Genomic DNA, 24,137 nt, shown 5'->3' with positions numbered 1-24,137 from the left:
TATGGACCTCATGTTCTTATTAAATCTCTCACTTTATACCTATACCCTCTAGTTCTTGATGCTCCAGCCCTGTGTAACCCAGGTTAATTAAACCCAAAGATGTAATGTTAAAAAGCTCCACCTGTGGAGGGATGAAAACGAGGTTTACTGATTTTAAAAAAAGGAGAATTTGAAAAGAAAACGTGCTATGCAAGGGCAGGGCGTGGCTGCCGCAGGACGGACAAGGAGAGAAACGCAGCAACGATTAGAAGTTGAAGATATGAACTGTGAAAAGTAGAATTAGTAATTAGTAATTTGAAAACCTCAGGGTGAAACCCCTAGAGGAGAGACAATAGTGATAAAAGATTTATTGAAGCTACGGTTATACCACGCAGCAATATCAGCAGAGACCAGTGTCCAAAATCCCTACCGTGTAGTCAGGAATTAGTTCTGTAAAATCATACCAAGGGATTTGGTCAAGTTTTTTGTACAAGTTTGTAAACTGACTTGCCATGGTCATTCACAGTCTGCTGTATACTTCCAAGTTTCCGATTAAGCGTTTTCAGTTCAGATTTAACCAGGTCGAAGGAATTCCGTAACAAGTCAAACTTGGATTCCAAGTCATCCAGTTTATCCAATTTTTCGAGTTTCTCTGACATTTGTTGAAACATTTCAGTCAAAGTCTCTAAAGTAGTCTCTTTTTTTGACAGCTTTCTACTCATGGTGCTCTCACCGAGATAGGTTTAAACATCAAAGTAAGCAAATAATTTCGGAGCACGTAGCTAGTGCAACCTACTCCATTACAGCCACCGGAAGTCTCCCGACTTGCCATGGATGATAAACTATTTCATTCCAATGAACCAAGAAAGAAAATGGTGAGCCACCCAAGATGAAGAACCAGTGTGGGAACGAAATGTGTAATGATGCAGAGGATTTAATACGGTTCGATGTACAAGTTTATTTTCATTCAAAGAATCCAAATTTGATTTTCTGCAAGAACTGAGTATTTTTGCAAAGACTTTGGTTAAGTTACTGAATGAAATTTACTTTGTTTAAAAGTTGTGATGTTGGAGAATTGTCAAGAAAGGAGTTAAACTGTGTATATATAATTTTTGAATTTGAATTTAAACACTGCCTGGAACAAAACTGAAGTTAACTATAATACTTAAGAATAAAAATTATATATGGTTTTCTAATTAACTAGGGATAAGTAAAAAGGAAAGTTTAATCTGTAAACTTTTAAATGGGGAATAACACTAGATCTAATTAGAGAAATTAGAGTAATAAAGGAATCTCACTGATTCTAATTAAAAAAGGAATGTGTTGTGGTTTGATATTTAAGATTTGGAACCCAAACAGAATGTTGAAATTTTGAATTGTTTCTAGCTCATGTAAATATTTTGTACATACTATTTTTTTTCTTATAAATAAAACCTTATTTCCAGAAGTGTGTGGTTTCTATTGTTATGACCTCGGCCCCCTCCTTTGTGAGAATCGCAAGAGCCCTAGTCAAGGGGGGGTCAACTGACCCAAGAGGGGGAGAGACGTGCTGAATAGACACAGGAAATGGGAGAGAGAGAGAGAGAGACGTGCGGAAGACCACGTTCTCCCGAGAAGCAGAATAAAGGCGATATTGACTATTGTCTCATGAAGACCACGTGAAAAGCCCTTGGGCAAAGTGGGCTGGTTGAGAGAGAGATCGCATCACCTGCAACCTGATTGACACCTGCGATCCCGTGAAGAAGTATAAAGGAGGGTCTGAGGGGGGGACAACCCTCAGACGCACCAAGGAGACACCAAGGAAGCACGATACCGATTCCCGTGGGAGCGGGAAGCCATTTTGAAGGAAGCCACGTGTGTTAGATTCCGAATTTTGAATCTGTGGCTAGAACCTTGGAAGATCGCTTTTAACTAACAACGGGGAAGCCTGCTCCCCTGATTCCAAGGATTTGCTCTGTAAAGACAACGGGCAAGTGTTTATCCTTTCTAAACCATCTCTCTCTCTCCACAACGTGAAACCCCAGCGGTTCCCAAAAGGGAAAAGCCTGCAAACTTCTGAGTGACTCTTTATATTTCAATTGGACTCAGTATTACCCCCTAGACAACTATAGAGCTTATTTCTGATTGATTATTATTACACCGGTGTTTTAGATTGAGTTTTGACGATGTATATGATCTGAATGTTTTGTATTACCCATACGTTTGTGCCCCTTTTTTGAATAAAACGTTTGAAAATAGTAGCATCCGACTCAGCTGATCCCGCTATCTTTGCTGGTAAGTTACCTGGTTACGAGGTTACGTAACACTATTCACTGCCCCCTTCCAATACTTGGATTCTTCTGATGGCCTGCTAGCAGCTAGTGAAATTTCATTTCCTCAAAGACTGTGGCGACTAATCACGTGATAAGACCGGTGCTACACAGGTGTTACACCTGGGTAAAAAAAAACCCTATCTATGACCCTCATGACATTTTTTTACACCTCTATGAGATCAACCCTCATTCTCCTATGCTCCAATGAACAAAATCCAAGCCTTTTCGACCTCTCTCCTTAACTCACTCCCTCAAGCCCCAGGAACATCCTCATAAATCTCCCCCACATTCATATGGCAGGGTGACCAAAACTGAACACAACATTCAAAATGCAGCCTCATCAATGAAAGGCAGAAGCACATACAGTATACAGACAGATAAGTTACTGAGCTAGACAGGAACGTGGAACTGGGCTTACATTCAGAACAGCCATGTCTGAACAGCTCAAGGGACAAGTGTGCTTGGTGCTTCTTTGGTGAATGGCAGTATGGTCATTCAGTTCCTGGACTACCAGAGTCTTAGACCATTGGTTCCAACCTTAGTCAACCCCCTTCCTGTGAGAGATCCAAGTGAGACTGTTCCATCCAACTGCCACACTGACTCCCTGACAACTCCCCGAGAGCGCTAGGTGCACAAGGACTGATTAGCTAACATTGTGTGCAAAAATATCTTCAATAGGTACATTTAATGTCAGAGAAATATATACAATATACATCCTGAACTTCGATAATTCAATTGGTTTAACATAAAAGGGGGAAGAATCGCTCTACTCAGCTTCTTATTTTGTGAGTAGCCATTGCTTAAAATTAAAAGCTACAACCTCCTTGGTTGTCAGTTGATGCCATTAATTTTCATGTTACTTCATCTCTGAAACAATTACTTTTGCAGTCAGATGCCTTGGTGAAGATTAATGTCTCCCATCTTGCATCTTACCCAACTGAGGACTGCATGAAGGGCTCATCTTTGCCAGCAACCTCCAGATTTACAGCAGTAAAGAAATGGACAAAAAACAAAACATTTTCACCAACACCCTAGTCAGCTAAGAAGATAAGAATATGTGAACTGGAGTCAGCTGCAGCTCCTCAGGCCTACCCCTCGTTCAGTATGATCCGCCCCAGGCATCAGCTCCTTGATTGAGCCAGATACCCAGAACCCTCAATGCACTGATCATTTAAAAATGTACCCATGTCCACTTTAAATGCTGCTGCTGACACAACCTTGACAACTCAAGATAATCTGCAGATGCTGGAGATCCAAAGTAACACAGACAAAAAGCTGGAGGAACTCAGCAGACCAGGCAGCAGAGTTCAGTCGACATTTCGGGCTGAGACCCTTTCATCAGGACCTGCTGAAAAGTCCTGATGTCCTGATGAAGGGTCTTGTCCTGAAACGTCGACTGTTGGCTCTTTTCTACAGATGCTGCCTGGCCTGCTGAGTCCCTCCAGCATTCTGTGTGTGTTACTTCAGCCTTCACAACTCTCTGCGGTAGAGAATTCTGGAGATTCTGCACTCTCTGTGAGAAACAATTCCTCCATATATCATCTAGTTGTGAACACCATGCTGTAGTCTACAATTTATTCCATGTCCTTACTCTGTCCTATCATATTCACAGGAGTGCATTACATCCTTTCTGATTAACGTGGCTTGGTGGGGTGAAGAGGCAAAGTATTTCCTCTGGTGAGGTTTGTTGAGGCTCCAAATTGTGGAGGAAACCCTAAAAGTTAAAGTCAGACTGCTCAGTGATGGCACCATGAACACAACGTTAAGTGAAAATCTAAGCTCCTTTCCTTCCTCCAAAACCCTACAGTGACCAGGACAATTGAAAACTTCCAATTTGAGACAGATTTTTTTTTATTTTTCTTGCACTAAGGCATTAAATAGTATTAAGCTCTGGAGTCTGGCTTTGTCCTATTTCCATGTGAAGCCCCCTTTTATTGGGCATCTCTGGAAATGCTGTTCATTAGCTCCTCACTAACAGCCACTGGACTCCATGGTGAGAAGCCCACCTTTCTCAGGCTTCATATGTCTAGGGTGTATACGACTTTGGTCCCACCAAATCCCTGATGTTGGGATGTCTCGCCCACCCAAACTACGGTTTGTGTAAATGCTGTGTAATTTACTGCCTCAAGCAACTGGCTGTTGGCAAGAAATAACAGATCGTACACTGCATACAATTAAAATTACAGTATATTTAAGAATGTTAACTTAAGCAAACAGTTATTAATGGAAAGAAAGAAAAAAAGGCCCATTATTCTTAAACCATCAAATATGCACTTAAGTTGGAGCTCATCTTGAACTTGTCTGTAACTTGTGCGCTAGACCCTCGGTCTGTGTGAAAGCACACACCACCTTCTGAATCCATCTCGAACAAACGGGACTCCCCTGGAGTATTGGTTCTTCTTCCTTAAAGCTATTTATCTGCACAAAACATCTTGTGTAACAGGGGCAGTATTCTCAGCCATCTCCCTCCTGTCTTCTCCCTGATCCCGTCCCAAAAAACCTTGACCCACACAAGTGTCCCTCACAAAACCTTCTCCCAACTCCACCATCCTGACTGGCTGACATCACATCCCTAAGCTAAACAACCAAGCCTCTTATCTCAGCTCAAACCCAACAGGCTGAAAGCAGAACAGGCTGCTCTTACAGAACTGCTCAAATGAAATACCTACAGCATAGCAGTAAAAATCTTAACCGGGGCGTTACACATGCATTGACTTACTAGTCTAAATCAATGATATCCAATCCTTGACCTCTTCATCCATACCCAAAGTATGCTGCACTGTCAGTGGATCAGGAGGTGCTGAAACCCTTGTTTCTGAAACGTCCTCCCTGTGTTTCTCAACACCTTCAAAATCTCAAACCCCACCTTGTTACATCTTGTAATGTCAAAACACACAGATCACTCAAGTATTATTGAAATATTAAATACACAACACACTTAAACACTATTTCACTCATCCAGACAGCCCTCAACTGTGCCATGAACATTTCCCCAATACAAGAATACCACAACAAGTGGGTGAAATGAACAGCTTTGAAATGTAAGGAAAATTTTGGAGACACATAAAGGAGAAGGGAACTTGAAGGCCAGTCTTAATGGCATTAGTGGAAGAAAGGCAAGTAGGGAGAATCTCATGGAACCCGAGTACCAGCATGAACATATTGACTGACTAACCTCTTTCAGTCTTCTGGATAGTTTACAATATTCTATAGACACAAGAGATTCTTCAGATACTGGAATTCCAAAGCAACACACACAAAATGCTGGGGGAACTCAGCAAGTTTATGGAAACAAATGAACTGTTGATATTTTGGCTCAAAGGCCTTCATCAGGACTGGAAAGAAAGTGGGGAAAGGCACCAGAATAAAAAGGTGGGGGGAGGAGAAGACGGATAGTTAGAAGCTGATAGGTGAAGTCAGGTGTGTGGAAAAGATAAAGGGCTGGAGAGGAAGGAATCTGATAGGACAGGAGAGTGGATCATAGGAGAAAAGGAAGGAGGAGGGGATCCAGGGGGAGGTGATAGGCTGGCAAAAAGAGTTAAGAGGCCAGAGAGGGGAATAGGAGAGGGGAAGGAAGTTTCTTTTAACCGATCCCTGTGGAAAGGGAGAGCCGGGGGAAGGCTGGTAAAGATGTGTTTGGTGCTAGGATCAGTTGAAGATGACAAAAGTTGCACTCAACAACAGGACTTTTGCATGGTACTGTAAGAGGCTGGAGTGGGGAATAGAAGAGGAGGGAAGGGGGAGGGAAAAAAATCACTAGAAGGAGAAATCGATGTTCATGCTATTTTGTTTGAGGCTACCTAGATGGAATACGAGGTGTTGCTGCTCCACCTTGACACTGGCCTCATCTTGGCAAAAGTGGAAGCCACAGACTGCCATGTCAGAACTGGAATGGGGGTAAGAATTAAAATGTTTGGCCACCAGGAAGTTCCACTTTTGCCAGATGGAATGGAGGTGCTCAACGAAGTGGTTCTCCAATTCACGACGAGTCTCACCAATGTAGAGGAGGCCGCATCGGGAGCACCAGCCACAACAGCCAACTCCAACAGATTTATAGGTGAAGTGTTGCCTCACCTGGAAGGACTGTTTGTGGCCCTGAATGGGGGTTAATGGATAGGTATTGCAATTAGGCTGCTTCCAGGGATAAGTGCCGGGAGGGAGATCAGTGGGGAGGGACGAATGTACAGGGAAATCACAGAGGAAAGCGGTTGGGGTGGGGGAGGTAAATATATGTTAAGTGGTGGGATCCCTTTAGAGATGGTGGAAGCTGTGGAGGATGATGTGTTGGATGTGGAGGCTCATGGCGTGGGAGGAACTCTATCACTGTTCAGGAGGCGGGAAGATGGAGTGAGCGTGGATGTTCGGGAAATGGAGAAGATGCAGGTGAGGGCAGCATCAATACTTTATGGAGTTGTTGGTTGAACCAAAGCCAACCCCTTAGGCTTAAAAAGTTTGGTACAGTAAGCTCTAAAATATGTTAATACTAATGGAATGTAGGTTGTGTAAACAGCATGCCTTATAATCACATTGGTTTTTTTAAACTTCTTAGACTCACGAGTACTGGTCTAATTAACTTCTTGGAAATGTTGGAAATACTGAAATTATGTCTCAAAGGATTACTTATTAAACACAAATTAAGAGATGAATGCATTTGTTTTCGTTGGTATGTTATGTTGGAACTGGTTCAAGTTTGAACTTTGGAATCAAGTCCTGGAAGATAAAGGGTTATAATGTGTTTTTATTTAAGATCAGTCAAAAATCAAGTTGACTCAAAGTATATTCCCCTGAGGTTAAGAATGAGCTTCCCAGGTCTAAGTTTCCTAAAAGAAAAGTTTATAAAATAATTAATGGCTTGGACAGGATAGACACTTGGAGAAGACCTCACCCCTGGATAGGGAATGCAGAAGCACTTTAAAATGGATGTAGGTGAAGAGGAAGTTGGTGGGGGAGCTGGGCTGAGGGACCTGAACAGGGAGTCAGGAGTGAGGAGGAAACTGGGAGGGGAGAGAGGACAGAGCTGGGGAAGTTGGAGGGGATTCTAGGGCAAATGTAAAAAGGCGAAATGCAGCTCCTGAACAGCTGGCCTTCAGCTGCCCACCTCAGATGATATGAAGTCATGATTTAGGATGCTGCTGCTTCTACGGGCATCAAAGCCCAGTCCTCTCCAGAAGGGCTGAATTAATGAGGTTTGGTAATGCAAAGTGCCAGCTTGTACTGAGACATAAATGGGGTGATTAATGCTGAGGATAGTTAACTTGGAAAATAACTTCGGTATTCTGTGATGTTCAGGATTCATTCATGAAGATGTTTCACAAAGGTACATTTGAGCAATAACCTAACGAATAAATCCTAGAGGGTGGTTTTAGGATTCTGGATGTGGCAGCACCTTATCACAGTGAGATATCAGTTGTCCAATCGTCCCTTTAGACATTGAATGCAGGAAAATCATAGGCAGATTTCTTGGCCAGCAAACTATGACCACCTCAGCACAACAACATTGTACTTACTGTGTCTCCAATTTTAAGCCCTGAGCAAAACCCCTGTCCTGGAATAAACTTGTCACTCCCACAGTAAGCATCGAAGGACACCGATAGCTCTTTCGGCACATTCAGAACTTCCAATTCTACCCGGGAACGGATTTGCTAAGGATGAGAAATAAAGAGCATGCAGTTTAGTTTAAATACATGTTCTTCCTAACAGCATATCAGTTGTGCTGAGTTAATGCTCTATGGCCCTTGCCTCATTCTTATTACTAACTTGGCCAATAGCTGCCTGGTCTGAGGTACTGTGGGCCATGAATTCTTGGTTTGTAGGTCCCTGAACAGTATTCCTTGTCCTATGAGTGCTGGGCCAACAGATCCTTCATTTGTACTTTCCTACCTCATGTTCCCCAGCCTTGCTCTTTCTTCCTTAATCCCTTTCTCCTGCCTTGAACAAGAGTAAAACAAAGACAAGAAAATCTGCAGATTCTGGAAATCCAAGAAACACACACAAAATGCAGGAGAAACTCAGCAGGCCAGGTAGTATCTATAGAAAAGAGTAGACAGTCTAAGTTTCAGACTGAGACCCTTCATCAGGACTGGGGGAAAAAAAAGATGAGAAGATAGGATATCTATTTTTCCCAGTCCTGATGAAGGGTCTTGGTCCGAAACTTCAACTGTTTACTCTTTTCCATAGATGTTGCCTGGCCTGCTAAGTGCCTTCAGCATTTTGTGTGTGTGTTGATTGGACAAGAGTGAAATTATTTCCTATCCTCCAGGCCTTGGTGACTGTTTTCCCATTTCTAAATCTTTTTGGGAAGTTCTGGATATCAGATCCTCCACATCTTCTTCCTGCAACCCACAGTGTTGACTATTTGTGATGGAACTGAGCTGGGAAGGAGCAGGAACCAAGTTTGGAACTGGCGTAGAGATCAGAAGTGACAGGTATAGATAATGGGACGAGAACGACAGTTCCTCCAGATGACAATACTATCAGTTTGAACTCTTCCTGAATCAGTCACGGTGTTCAGGCTGTACTTACCTCGTAAGCATCAATAATGAGTTGCAGGACATTGCTTGAATCCTGGAAGACTGTTCCAACGGTGGTGCCCGGAATCATTCGACTGTAATTCTGTGGGAGCAGCAAGATTAGGATATTTAAGACCCAGTTAATCTGATACCTTCATTCCACTGACTATTGATCCAATGATCCAAGCCTATTAAAGCCTCCAACATTATCAGTTTGCTATTTGCTCACCAAACTCCAGGTTGTCCCCTGGATACAACGTCTGATTTCAGGATGTTTTAAGAAGCTGTAATGGTAAAATTGTGAATAAATAAACTCTTCTTGGGCTTCCAGCTGATGTTTTGATGACAAACTCTGCCATCTTCATCAGGTATGATGCTTAGGCATGTCTAGTCCGGTGGTATATATACCCCCATCATCCATCCCTCCTGATTGGTTAGTCCTCATCCAATCACGTTTCCACTGTCCCACCTTGTTTACCATCAAATTCCAGTTCTTACTTAGAGCGAGACCATTGTCTTTGTTGAAATTCTTTTTCTCTAGTTTTATTTCAATGGGTTCCTTCACCAGGTGGTCCCAAAGCCATTGGTGCGGCACAGTAGGACCATTAGGGGAAAGTGATCATAAAATGATCAAATTCACCCTGAATTTTGAGAAGCTAAAGTGAGATGTATCAGTATTTCAGTGAAGTCAAGGGAGCTACAGAGGCATGAGAGCAGAGTTACCCAGATTGATTGGAAAAGAACACTGGCAAGGATGATGGCAGAGCAGCAATGGCTGGAATTTCTGGAAGAAATTTGAAAGGCAAAGGATATAGACACCCCAGAGGAAGAAGTATTCTAAAGGCAAGATGACACAACCGTGGCCAACAAGAAAAGTCAAAGCCAAAGAAGGGGCATATAATAGAGCAAAAATTAATGGGAAGTCAGAGGATTGGGAAGCATTTAAAAACCTACAGAAGGCAACTAAAAAGTCATTAAGTAGGTAAAGATGGAATATGAAAGTAAGTTAGCCAATAATATTAAAGAGGATACCAAAGGTTTCTTCAGATACATAAAGTGTGAAAGAGAGGTGAGACTGGATATTGGACCACTGGAAAATAATGCTGGAGATGTAGTGATGGGGGACAATGAAATGGCGGACAAATTGAATAAGAATTTTGCATCAGTCTTCACGGTGGAAGACACTAGCAGTATGGTGGAAGATCCAGGTGTCAGGGGTCATGAGGTGTGTGAAGTTACCATTACTAGGGAGAAGGTCCTTGGGAAACTGAAAGGTCTGAAGGTAGGTAAGTCACCTGAACCAGATGGTGTACATCCCAGGGTTCTGAAAGAGGTGGCTGAAGGGATCGTGGAGGCACTAATAATGATCTTTCAAAAATCATTAGATTCTGGAATTGTTCTGGAAGACTGGAAAATTGCAAAAAAGGAGAGAGGCAGAAGAAATGATATTATAGGCCAGTTAGTCCAGCCCTTAGTGGTTGGGAAGATCTTGGATTTGATTGTTATGGATGTGGTTTTGGGGTACTTGGAGGTACAGGATAAAATAGGCCACAGTCAGCATGGCTTCCTCAAGGGACATTCTTGTCTGACATAGGTAGGAAAAGGCAGGAGGTCCTGAAATCAGACTACAGGGAGGTAGGAAAGAAGCTGAGAAGCAGGACCTCAAAGGTAGTAGTCTTGGGATCACTGCCTGTGCCACACGACAGTGAGTATAGGTGGAGGATAAATGTGTGGCTGAGGGATTGGAGCAGGGGGCAGGGATTCAGATTTCTGCATCATTGGGACCTCTTTTGGGGCAGGTGTGACCTGTACAAAAAGGATGGGTTGCACTTGAATCCGACGTGGACCAATATCCTGGCAGGGAAGGTTTGCTAAGGCAATTGGGGAGAGTTTAAACTAGAATTGCTGAGGGGTGGGAACTGAACTTAAGAGATGGAGGAAGGGGTGGTTGGTTCACAAATAGAGAAAGCTTGTAGACAGTGCGAGAAGTAGGATAGACAGGTGATAGAGAAGGGATGCGCTCAGACTGATGGTTTGAGATGTGTCTATTTTAATGCAAGGAGTATCATGAACAAAGCGGATGAGCTTAGAGCATGGATCAGGGGCAGGAATGGCTACTTAGAGTGCCAGGCTTTAGATGTTTCAGAAAGGACAGGGAGGGAGGCAAAAGAGGTGGGGGCGTGGCACTGCTGATCAGAGATAGTGTCACGGCTGCAGAAAAGGAGGAAGTCATGGAGGGATTGTCTACTGAATTTCTGTGGGTGGAAGTTAGGAACAGGAAGTGGTCAATAACTCTACTGGGTGTTTTTATAGATGACACAATAGTAACCAGGACAGATAGGGAGACAGATTCTCGAATGGTGTAATAATAACAGGGTTGTCGTGGTGGGAGATTTTAATTTTCCAAATATTGATTGGCATCTCCCACGAGCAAGGAGTTTAGATGGGGTGGAGTTTGTTAGGTGTGTTCAGGAAGGTTTCCTGACACAATATGTAGATAAGCCTACAAGAGGAGAGGCTGTACTTGATCTGGTATTGGGAAATGAACCGGGTCAGGTGTTAGATCTCTCGGTGGGAGAACATTTTGGAGATAGTGATCACAATTCTATCTCCTTTACCATAGCATTGGAAAGGGATAGGAACAGACAAGTTAAGAAAGCGTTTAATTGGAGTAAGGGGAAATATGAAGCCATCAGGCAGGAACCTGGAAGCATGAATGGGGAACAGATGCTCTCAGGGAAACGTACAGCAGAAATGTGGCAAATGCTCAGGAGATATTTGTGTTTTGTTCTGCATTGGTACGTTCCAATGAGACAGGGAAAGGATAGTGGTGTACAAAGGCTGTTGAAAATCTAATCAAGAAGAAGAGAAAAGTTTACGAAAGGTTCAAAAAACTAGGTAATGATAGAGAGCTAGAAGATTATAAGGCTAGCAGGAAGGAGCTTAAGAATGAAATTCGGAGAGCCAGAAGGGGCCATGAGAAGGCCTTGGCGGAGAGTATTAAGGAAAACCCCAAGGCATTCTACAAGTATGTGAAGAGCAGGACAGTGGAAAAGAGTGTATGGAACCAGAGGAGGTAGCAGAGGTACTTAATGAATACTTTGCTTCAGTATTCACTACGGAAAAGGATCTTGTTGATTGTAGGGATGACTTACAGTGGACTGAAAAGCTTGAGCATATAGGCATTAAGAAAGAGGATATGCTGGAGCTTTTGGAAAGTATCAAGATGGATAAGTCACCGGGACTGAGCAAGATATACCCCAGGCTACTGTGGGAAGCGAGGGAGGAGATTGCTGAGCCCCTGGCAATGATCTTTGCATCATCAATGGGGAGGGGAGAGGTTCCAGAGGATTGGAGGGTTGCGGATGTTGTTCCCTTATTCAAGAAAGGGAGTAGAAATAGCCCATGAAATTATAGACCAGTGAGTCTTACTTCAGTGGTTGGTAAGTTGATGGAGAAGATCCTGAGAGGCAGGATTTATGAACATTTGGAGAGGCATAATATGATTAGGAATAGTCAGCATGGCTTTGTCAAAGGCAGGTCATGCTTTACGAGCCTAATTGAATTTTCTGAGGATGTGACTTAAAACATCGATGAAGGTAGAGCAGTAGATGTAGTGTATATGGACTTTAGCAAGGCATTTGGGTCATATTCTGCATGGAGGTCAGTGACCAGTGGTGTGCCTCAGGGATCTGTTCTGGGACCCTTACTCTTTGTGATTTTTATAAATGACCTGGATGAGGAAGTGGAGGGATGGGTTCGTGAATTTGCTGATGACACAAAGGTTGGGGGTGTTGTGGATAGCGTGGAGGGCTGTCAGAGGTTACAGCGGGACATTGATAGGATGCAAAACTGGGCTGAGAAGTGGCAGATGGAGTTCGACCCAGATAAGTGTGAGGTGGTTCATTTTGGTAGGTCAAATATGATGGCAGAATATAGCATTATTGGTTAGACTCTTGATCAGAGTGATCCTGGGGTCTGAGTCCATAGGACACTCAAAGCAGCTGCACAGGTTGACTCTGTGGTTAAGAAGGCGTATGGTGTATCGGCCTTCATCAACCATGGGATTGAGTTTTGGATCCGAGAGGTAATGCTACAGCTATTTAGGACCCTGGTCAGATCCCACTTGGAGTACTGTGCTCAGTTCTGGTCACCTCACTACAGGAAGGATGTGGAAACTATAGAAAGGGTGCAGAGGAGATTTACAAGGATGTTGCCTGGATTGGGGAGCATGCCTTAAGAGAATAGGTTGAGTGAACTTGGCCTTTTCTCCTTGGAGTGACGGAGGATGAGAGGTGACCTGATAGAGGTGTATAAGATAATGAGAGGCATTGATCGTGTGGATAGTCAAAGGCATTTTCCCAGGGCTGAAATGGCTAACATGAGAGGGCACAGTTTAAAGGTGCTTGGAAGCAGGTACAGAGGAGATGTCAGGGGTAGGTTTTTTTTACGCAGAGACTGGTGAGTGCATGGAATGGGCTGCTGACAGCGGTGGTGGAGGTGGATACGACAGGGTCTTTTAAGAGACTTCTGGATAGGTACATGGAGCTTAGTAAGATAGAGGGCTATGGGTAAACCTAGGTAATTTCTAAGGTAAGTACATGTTTGGCACAGCATTGTGGGCCGAAGGGCCTGTATTGTGCTGTAGGTTTTCTATGTTTCTAAATCTTTGGAAATCTTGGAATTCTTTGAAGAAATAACAAGCAGGATAGACAAAGGAGAATCATTTGATGTTATGTGCTTGGATATAACAAGCTACGAGCTTGTGGTATTACAAGGAAAGATTCTAGCATGGTTAAAATAGTGGCTGATCGGAAGGAGGGAAAGAGTGGGAATGAAGGGAGCCTTTCCTGGTTGGCTGCTGGTGACTAGTGGTGTTCCACAGGAGTCTGTGTTGGGACTGATTCTTTTTGCATTATATGGCAATGATTTGGATGGTGGAATTGTTGGTTTTGTTGCAAAGTCTGCAGCTTATACGAAGATAGGTGGAGGGTCAGGTAGTTTTGAGGAACTAGGGAGGCTGCAGAAGGACTTTGACAGATTAGGAGAATGGTTAAAGAAATGACAGATGGGATAGAGTGTCAGGAAGTGAATGTCCATGCACTTTGGTAGAAGAAATGGAAGGGCTTTCTATTTTCTAAATGGAGAGAGAATACAAAAAAAAGAGGTGCAAAGGGACTTGGAAATCCTTGTGCAGGATTCCCTAAAGGTTAATTTGCAGATTAAGTCTGCGGTGAGGAAGACAAATGCAATTTTAGCATTTATATCAAGAGGACTAGAATATAAAAAGCAAGGATGTAATGTTGAGACTTTATAAAAGTGAGGCCCCTCTTGGTGCATTGTGAGCAGTTTTAGACCCCTTATCTTAGAAAGGATGTGCTAAAACTGGAAAGGGTTCAAAGGAGGTTCATGAAAATGATTCCAGGTTTGAATGGCTTGTCAAATGAAAAGTGTTTGATGGCTCTGGGCCTGAATTCACCAGAATTTGGAAGAATGAGGGGTGACCTCATTGAAACCTATTGAATGGTGAAAGGCCTTGATAAAGTGGATGTGGAGAGGATGGTGGGAGAGTCCAAGAGCAGAGGACATAGCCTCAGAAGAAAGGGGTGTCATTTTAGAAATGAGACAAGAATGAATTTCTTTAGCCAGAGAATGGTGACTCTGTGGAATTTGTTGCCACAGGCAGCTGTGGAGGCCAAGTCATTATGCATATTTAAGACAGAGGTTGATCGATTCTTGATTGCTCAGGGCATGAAGGGATACAGGGGGAAGGCCAGAGACTGGGGCTGAGAAGAATATTTCATCAGTCATGATGAAAAGTTGGAGCAGACTCGATGGGCCAAAAGGCCTAATTCTGTTCCTAAGGTCTTATTATGGTCTCCTGGTCTCTGCTTTCTGAGGAGGCTGAGGAGAGCTGGACAATGCACATCATTCTACAGATGCACAGTAGAGGGCATCCTAACAAGCTGCTTCATTCCATTGTACAGAAACTGCAATGTGGCGGACAGGAAGTTTCTACAACGGGTAGTCAAAACTACCCAAAGCAACATTGGCACCAGCCTGCCCGCCAGTAACATCATGAGGGATCCCACCCACCCTTCTCAGGGACTGTTTGTCCCACTCCCATCAGGGAGGAGGCTACGTAACATCCATGCCAGAACCACCAGACTCAAAACAGTTACTTTCCCCAAGCAGTAAGGCTGATCAACACCTCCATCCACTAACCCACATGTCCACACCCCCAACCACCACTACTTAATCATTTCCTGTCAGTCACCTTGTATACAGACACTCCTGTGCCTAATGTCACTTTATAGACATAAGATCAATCTATCTTATGTATTATATTTATTGTGCTATTTTATTATTGTGTTCCTCATCTTTTGCTGTTTTTTTTTGTGCTGCATTGCATCCAGACTAGCAATTATTTTGTTCTCCTTTATACTCGTGTACTGGAAATGACATTAAACACTCTGAATCTTGGTTGCTGCTGAGCTTTGAGTGAGCCAAAGAACTAGGTGACACGGTGGTATGGCTTGTAGAGCTGCAGCCTCCCAGGTTCAATCCTGACCTGTGGTGCTGTCTGTGTGGCGTCTGCACGTTCTCCCTGTGACTGCAAGTGTTTCCTCGGGATACTCTGGTTTCTCCCATGCCAAAGACTTGTGGACTGATAGGCCACTGCACCTTGACCCTAGTGTGCAGGTGCATCACGGAAACTGGCAGGAGTTGATGGAGAGATTAATAAATGGTATTAATGTAGGTTTAATATATATGGTCAGCACAGACTTGATGGGCTGAAGAACCGATTTTCATGTTGCATAGTGTATAAAATTGTCCCAGACAAGTTAAGTTTTGGCCTCCAGGGATGTAAGTGTCCCTCTAATACAGGGGTTCCCAACCTGGGGTCCACGAACCCCTGCTTAATAGTATTGGTTCATGGCATAAGAAAGGTTGGGAACTCCTGCTCTAATAATTCCCATTTCAGGTTCTTGAGATTTCCAAGAACACTCTCAGCATTGGATTTTCAAGGGCATAGAGACAAATTGAAACAGTACATAAATTGATGGGCCTACTTCTGCTCCTATATTTTCTGGTCTTATGATATTATTAATTTCACCCAGTCTGAGATGTAATCCTCCCAACATAGTTAAACTCATTGGAAACTACAAAGGTTCCTGAAGTAAGGAAATGTCTGTGAACATTCACAACTTTGAAAAAGAATCCAGTGCTCTCCCAGCATGTATGATAAATAAACTCTCTGGCTTCCAGTCAGGTACAGGCTTCGATTATTAGGGTTCTTTTACCTCAAGCTTGCTAATCAATTCTGGCTCATTGCACGACATCCAATCCAGAATAGCTGATCCCCTAGTGGGTCAACCACGAGCTGCTCTAAAAAGCCATCTTATAGGCATTCTAGAAATTCCCCGTCTTAGAATCAAGCACCAACCTGATTTTCCCAATTTACCTGCATATTGAAATCCCCCATGAATTTGGCATGCATTTTTGATCTCCCATTGTAATTTGTAGACCTTATCCTTACTACTGTTTGGGGATCTGTGTACAACTCACATCAGGATCTTTTTACCCTTGAAGTTCCTTAGCTATATCCACGAGTCAACACCTTCTGACACCATGTCACCTCTTTCTAATGATTTGATTTCACTTTTTACCAACAGAGCAGTGCCACACTTCTGCCTTCCCGCCAATCCTTTTGATACAATGTGCATCCTTTGACATTCAACTCCCAGCTATAATCCTCTTTCAGCCATGATTCAGTGACGCCCACAACATCATACCTGGCAATCTGCAACTGTGCTCCAAGTTCATCTACCTTATTCCGTATACTGCACGCAGTCAAATATAGCACCTTAGGTCCTTCATTCACCCTTTCTGATTTTGTCTGCCTCTAATGTTGCAACTCATCCTGTTGATTGTAATTTTGCCCTATCAACAGCCTCTCCTAACTACACATTGCCTCTGTTTGTAAACCCAGTACCTCATCCTCAACACTTTCACTCTGGTCCACACTCCTCCCCTGCCAAATTAGTTTAAACCCACCAAAACAACTCTAGCCAACCTGCCTGCAAGAATATTGAGCCCCTTCGGATTCAGGTGTAACCTGTCCCTTTTGGAGAGTTCATACCTTCTCCCAATGATCCATAATTCCGAACCCCAGCACGCTGCACCTGTTCCTCAGCCACGGATTCATCTGCCAAATCATCCTAACCTTCAATGTCACATGGCACAGGTGGCAATCCAGAGATTACTACCTTGGAGGTCCTCTTTCCCAGCTTTCTACCTGGACCCCTAAAATTCCTCTTCAGGACCTCTTGATCTTGTCTATATAGAATATAGAACACAGAAATCTACAGCACATTACAGGCTCTTCGGCCCACAACGTTGTGCCAACCATGTAACCCACCCACGTCATTGGTGCCAATATGTACCAACACACCTGGCTGCTCACCCTTGCCCTTGAGATTGCCATGGACATGATCTAAGACATCCCTGCCACCAGGGAGGTAACATACCATCTGGGTGTCTGTATCGCGCCCAAAGAACCTCGTCTCTGTCCCTCTGACTGAGGAATCTCCTATCAACACTGCAGTTCTCTTCACCTCTTTGCTCTTCTGAGTCACAGCACCAGACTCAGTGCCAGAGAGCTGGGAACTGTGGCTCCCCCGGTAGGTCCTCCCCCTCAATAGTACCTAAAGTTGTACACTTATTATTGAGGTGAACAGCCACATGTGTACACTGGCTGTGCATTTCCCCTCCTTCTCCTGCCAGTCACCCAGTTAACTGTCTCCTGCACCCTCCCTGTTGCTCCTATCCATCACCTCCTCATTCTCCCGTATGAGTCAAAGGTCATCGAGCTGCAGCTCCAGTTCCATAATACGTTCTCTCAGGAGCTGCAGCTCGGTGCCCCTGGTGCAGATGTGTTTATCTGGGAGACTGGATGGGGAATGAACAAATAAGAACAGAGTGAGAATAGCTTCCAAGATATTCAACATCACCTAAAACTAATCTGGCCTAAACCTGATGAGCCAGAGCCACTCCAGATTAATGGACACTCTGCTTATTCATATTGGCCCTTTCTAGTCAATCCCCCTTGCTGATTGGTCACTCCTCAACTCAGAGAAACTGTGGAGAAACTTGGCCTTTGAAATTTTGATTGTCCTCCTGATTAAAAGGTAGCTCTTTTTACGCAGTCCTGACACAGATTGTCCAACTCAGAGAAAACTGGTGCAAAGTAGAGGCATTGGTGAGCTTTCTTGACTGTGTAGAAGGTCTAGGGCCATGAGAGGTTGTGCGAGATGTGCATTCCCTTGAGTCTGTAACTGCTCACAGTTTCCACTGCTTTGCCGCCGATGTAAAGATGGGTTTGAGTGGCGCGAGTTCTCCTGAAGTTGATAACCGGTATCTCCTTAGTCTTGTTGGCATTGAAGAAGCGGCTGTTTGCCTGGCACTAGGCCTCAAGCTCTTCCACCTCCTCTTTGTAGGCCATTTCATTGTTGTCCGTGGTGAGCCCCACCTCTGCTGTGTCATCGGCAAACTCGACAATGTGATTATTTGTGTGTTTGGCCGCGCAGTCACGTGTGATCAGAGTGTGAGCAGTGGGCTCAGCACACAGCCCTGGGGGTGCACCCATATTGAAAGTGATGGGGAGAGCGGAACAGTTGTGTATCCTGACTCTCTGAGGTCTGTCGGTTAGGAACACCTAGTTGCACAGTGATGTGTTTAGACCGTGAAGTAGGAGTTTGTTTACTAACATCTGTGGGACAATAGTTTTTGTATGCCAGAATGAAATCCAGAAACAGCATTCTGACGCGTGTCCTTGTTCTTCCGGGTGTGTCAGGTTCAGGTGCATGACAAATACTCTGGTATCTGTGGTAGAGCGGTTCTGTCAGTAATAGCCATTCAAAGCAATTCCTGATGATTGGTGTCAGTGCTATCAGGTGGTAGTCATTTAGCTCTGAAGGTGTAGAATACTTTGTACAAGGATGATGGTGGCTGATTTGAAGCATATGGGGACAGCAGCCTGGATGAGTGAAATGTTGAAGATGTCCATGAAGATGTCAGTGAGCTGGTGTGCACACTCCCTGAGTAGTCGGCCTGGGATGTTGACTGGCCCACCACCACAGAGCGATTGACTCTCTGCAGAGTCCTTCTCACACCAGGTGCTGTGACAGACAGTGGCTACTCACCTGGGAGAGGGGCGGTTTTCATGCCAGGATTGTGTTGCATGCCTTGAGGTGTGCATAAAAGTTGTTTAGATTGTCGGGGAGGGAGGCGTCACAGGTACAGTCGATGCTGCTTTTCCTTGCACAGTCAGTAATGATCTTGATGACCAACCACATACATTGGGAATCATTATCGGACAGGTGTACCTGAATTTTTGAGTGTAAGCAGTCCTTACCCTCTTGATTCCTAAGATGAGGTTTCTCCTGGCTGTTCTGTCACCAGACTTGAAGGCAACTTCCTGGGCTTTTAGTAGGAAGTGCACATCTGCGTTCAGCTAGGGCTTTGGGCTAGGCCATGAGATGACTGTTCTTGAGGTACCAGCATCATTTACACACTTGTTGATACAGCCAGTGACAGAGGAGTGATATTTCTCAAGGTCTGTATCTACTCCATCCTTAAACATCTGCCAGTTAGTCCGTTCAAAACAGCCCTGAAGCTTAGAGATGGCTTCATTTAGACCATACAGTGATGGTCCTCTTGAATGGTTTCTCCATCTTCAGCAGCAGTCAGTATGCTGGGATTAACATTATGGAGATGTGGTCAGAGAGACCAAGATGAGAGTGTGAGATTGCTTTGTGAGTACCATGTCTGTTTGTATAAACATGGTCCAGTCTGTTTGTCCCTCTCATGACCATGGTGACACGTTGGTGGAATTTGGGTAAAATGTCCAGCATGATTGAAGTCTCTTGCAAATATGAAGAAATTGTTCAGATGGTTGTTTTGCAAAGAGCTGATAATACTGTAAAGCTCTCCCAGTGTGTCTTTGGCAATCATGCTCAGGAGAATGTAAACAGCAATGATGAGTACAAGAGTAAACTTTCTGAACTGGTCATGTGGCCAGCAGTGGTTAATTGTAACCACGCACACACACACCGAGGGCAGCTTTAGCTGAAAAGCTGAGGGTTGCTTCAGCTTTACCCATAGATGGAACTTACGTAGTTTCTTGACAGGGAGTCTGAGGACACTGGTGAGACTCAAGAATTTTTATCCAAGGATAGTAAATAGTGAAGCAGAATTAATGACTGTGTGAATGGAAGAATTTGGGGAGAGCTGATGGGAAGGGAGGGAGAATGAAATGGGATTAGTGAACGATGAGTGTAAATGGTCAGAAGGGAATGGTCTGCCAAAGGTCTGTTTCCATGCTCTACAGTTTTAAACCAGGATAAACCAAGGTGACAAGATAAAACCGGGCCAATTTACACATTGGGCTTAAGGACACAAGAGACTGCAGATGCTGGAATCTGCAGCGACACACAAGGAACTGGAAGAACTCAGCAGGTCAGACAGCATCTGTGGAGGGAAATGGACAATTGACATCTTGGGTCAGGATCCTTCTCTCAATAACTTTCAGTTCTCTGGCTCCAACCATTGGTAGGTCAGTCTAGGTGAGGAGTTTTGACCTGAAACATTGACTGTTTCCCTCCACAGATGCCGTCTGGCTTGCTGAGTTCCTCCAGGGCCTTTTGTGTTGTTACAAAGTAGGCTTGCTTGGATTCCTTGAGAGTTGGAATTCATTTCAGTGCTAGCTGCTCCTCTGATCTGTCAGCTTTTCATTCTGTGGTAGGAAACAGGTAGTGAACCCATTAAGAAGTCTATGATATAGTCATAGCTCCACAAACTCAAGGTGTGTTGTCTCTGGCTTATAGAAGCTCTTTCAGCTCTCTGATGCCTACCCGGTATATGTCAGTGACTCGATCAGTTACAGCAAAGATGAGGTTGATGTTATTTTCTGTGAGCTTTTCAGTCAGCAGAGCAAGTGATGGGTAATCCTGCAAAATAAACAGGGAGAACAGAAGTAAAAGACTGTGCCTTTGAAACTCTGCTAAAGTTAACATTTAGTGCTGCCTTAATTATAATTTAATCTTCATATCAAACTCATTTTGGAATTGCCGAGTGTTTCCAGCAGTTTCTGTATTATTTTGTATTTCCAGCATCTGCAGTTCTTTTGATGTGTACTTACAGTGCAGAAACTGACCACTCTCAGACAAAAATTGCAATAGGAAACAAGGAACTTAGTTCCACACCGGCTGAGCCTGTTCAGGGACAGGCACTTTGGCCCTACTCATCTATGCCAACTAAGCTTCCTACCTACCTTAATCCCCTTTGCCTGCATGTGGTCCACATCCCTCCAAATATTTCCTATTTATGTACGTGTCCAAGTAATTTTTAAACATTGTAATTGAACCTGTCGATACCACCTCCTCTGCAATCTCATACCACCACTCTGTGTGAAAAACTTACCCTTCAGGTCCCCATTAAATCTCCCCTTTTAATTTAAGACGCCCTATTCTGGGAAAAAGATGGTGGCAACCTGTCTTGTCCCTGCCTTCTCATGATTTTATACCCCCCTAACAAGTCACTATCTATCCTCCTTTGTTCCAGAGAGAACAGTACCAGCCTATCCAGTCTCTCCATATACTTTAAGCCCTCCAGCCACGCAACATTCCCGCCAATCTTTTCCGCACCCCTCAAGCCTGGGTGACTTTACGTCCCATCGTGTCACACCACCAGAGTCACGTTCCCCTGCCAACGTACCTGGGTCGTTGAGGCCTCGTACTCATGGTTTTGACCCATGTGGCACTGCCCATCATTGGGTTGCACGATACCAGCCAGCCTCGCATCCAGAGCCAAGTGCGAGGTGGCGTCGGTGACAAACACCAGCATGTGGGTGGCCTCTTGGCGCCAGCCAATCTCCTCCTGCAGCAAAGGAGAGGTATGTTAGAGCTTTCCAAAGGAATATTGGGCGAAACTCTGCAAACAAAATGCCTTCGCTGTTTTATACTCCAGTCCTGATGAAGATAGATAATTATTAATCCAAAAGGAAATTACAGTGTCACACTAGCATTACAGTGCACAGATATACAAATATTAGATTAGAAGTAGAAAGAATTAAAAATAAGATACCACAAACAGTCTGAGAGGAGGGGTTCATCACTTCCCTGGCTATAGGTTGACTTATTATAGAGCCTAATAGCCGAGGGTAAGAATGACCTCATTTCGCGCTCTTTGGAGCAGCACAGTTATCTTAGTCTATTACTAAAAGTGCTCCTCTGTTCAGCTAAGGTGGCATGCAGAGCAAACACGAGGAAATCTGCAGATGCTGGAAATTCAAACAACAACACACACAAAATGCTGGTGGAACACAGCAGGCCAGGCAGCATCTATAGGGAGAAGCACTGTCGACGTTTCGGGCCGAGACCCTTCGTCAGGACTAACTGAAAGGAAAGATAGTAAGAGATTTGAAAGTAGTGGGGGGAGGGGTAGATGCGAAATAATAGGAGAAGACCGGAGGGGGTGGGATGAAGCTAAGAGCTGGAAAGGTGATTGGCGAAAGTGATACAGAGCTGGAGGAGGGAAAGGATCATGGGACGGGAGGCCTCAGGTGAAAGAAAGGGGGCGGGGAGGGGAAGCACCAGAGGGAGATGGAGAACAGGCAAACAACTAAATATGTCAGGGATGGGGTAAGAAGGGGAGGAGGGGCATTAACGGAAGTTAGAGAAGTCAATGTTCATGCCATCAGGTTGGAGGCTACCCAGCCGGTATATAAGGTGTTGTTCCTCCAACCTGAGTTTGGATTCATTTTGACAGTAGAGGAGGCCATGGATAGACATATCAGAATGGGAATGGGACGTGGAATTAAAGTGTGTGGCCACTGGGAGATCCTGCTTTTTCTCTGTATTTGTGTTCCACTCAAGTTTGTCATCCAGGTGCACACCCAGGTACTTGTAGGTCCTCACCACATCCTCGTTCTCACCATCAATAGTAACAGAAAGCAGTGTAGACTTAGTCTTCCTAAAGTCCATCATCATTTCCTTTGTCTTACTAATGTTGAGCTACAGATGATTCAGAATTGCACCATCTGTTAAAGTCCTCCACTAGGGCCCTGTATTCATTCTCCCATCCTCCCTTTATACACCCGACTATTGCTGAGTCATCAGAGAATTTCTGCAGACGACATGACTCAGAGTTGTGTCTAAAGTCCAAGCTATACAGAGAAAGCAGGGTCTTGGCCCTGAACCATCAACTATACTCTTTTCTATGGATGCTGCCTGGCCTGCGGAGTTCCTTCAGCATTTTGTGTGTGTTGCTTGGGTTTCCAACGTCTGCAGATTTCCTCTTGCTTGCCTTCACTGTTCCATTTTAGCAGATTCTGAATACATTGTAGTTGTAAAAATAAAACTCACAAAGCAAAATGGTAACTACAAAATGACGTGCTACCATCCAAACTGAACCAGTTCAAAGTACATTTATTATCACAGTATATATACATTATACAACCTACTCTAAGATCTATCTAACCCTTCTCCTACATAGCCCTCCATTTCTTTTTTCATTCATGTACCTATCTAAGAGTCTTTTAAATGTCCTTTAAATATGTGCCTCTACCTCTACCAACTCTGGCAGCAACTGCCACTCTGTTTGAAAATCTGACTTCTGACATCCCCCCCCCCCCATATTTTCCTCCAATCACCTTGAACTGATGTACTCTCGTATTAGTAATTTCTACCCTGAGAAAAAGTCTCTAGCTGTCTACTTGATCTATGCCTCTTATCTTGTACACTTCTTATCCTCCGTTGCTCCAAAGAGGAATTCCCTTTCCTCATAAGATGTGCTTTCTAATGCAGGCAGCACTCTGGTAAATAGAACAGAGGACACAGAAACATAGAAACCCTACAGCACAATACAGGCCCTTCAGCTCACAATGCTGTGCCAAACATGTCCTTACCTTAGAAATTACCTAGGGTTACCCATCGTTGTCTGAACCCTTAGTGCCTAGGTGGCACATGGAGCCTCAGGGTTACCCATAGCCCTCTAATTTTCTAAGCTCCATATATCTATCCAGGAGTCTCTTAAAAGAACCTACCATATCCACCTCTACCACCGTCGCCGGCAGCCCATTCCACGCACTCACCACTGTGTAAAAAACGTACCCCTGACATCTCCTCTGTCCCTACTCCCCAGCACCTTAAAACTGTGCCCTCTCATGTTAGCCATTTCAGCTCTGGGAAAAAGCCTCTGACTACACACATGATCAATGCCTCTCATAATCTTATACACCTCTATCGGGTCACCTCTCATCCTCTGTCGCTCCAAG

The 24,137-nt window shown here is 44.1% G+C and overlaps 1 protein-coding gene across 3 annotated transcripts in view; it reads right to left on the bottom strand.

The window, feature by feature from the left end:
* Positions 1 to 24,137, bottom strand: part of LOC140741052 (integrin beta-3-like) — a 94,701-nt gene that overhangs the window by 28,519 nt on the left and 42,045 nt on the right. For all 3 annotated transcript variants that reach the window (XM_073070718.1, XM_073070719.1, XM_073070720.1), the window contains 4 exons: positions 21,578 to 21,739; positions 20,716 to 20,811; positions 8,814 to 8,903; positions 7,799 to 7,933 (listed from right to left, as the gene is read on the bottom strand). In XM_073070718.1, coding sequence (XP_072926819.1) covers positions 7,799 to 7,933; positions 8,814 to 8,903; positions 20,716 to 20,811; positions 21,578 to 21,739 — 483 coding nt within the window. The remainder of the gene's footprint in view (positions 1 to 7,798; positions 7,934 to 8,813; positions 8,904 to 20,715; positions 20,812 to 21,577; positions 21,740 to 24,137) is intronic.

This window comes from Hemitrygon akajei, chromosome 18 (assembly GCF_048418815.1).
Source record: "Hemitrygon akajei chromosome 18, sHemAka1.3, whole genome shotgun sequence".
NCBI classification, from domain to species: domain Eukaryota; kingdom Metazoa; phylum Chordata; class Chondrichthyes; order Myliobatiformes; family Dasyatidae; genus Hemitrygon; species Hemitrygon akajei.
This window is presented reverse-complemented; position numbering and strand designations above follow the sequence as displayed.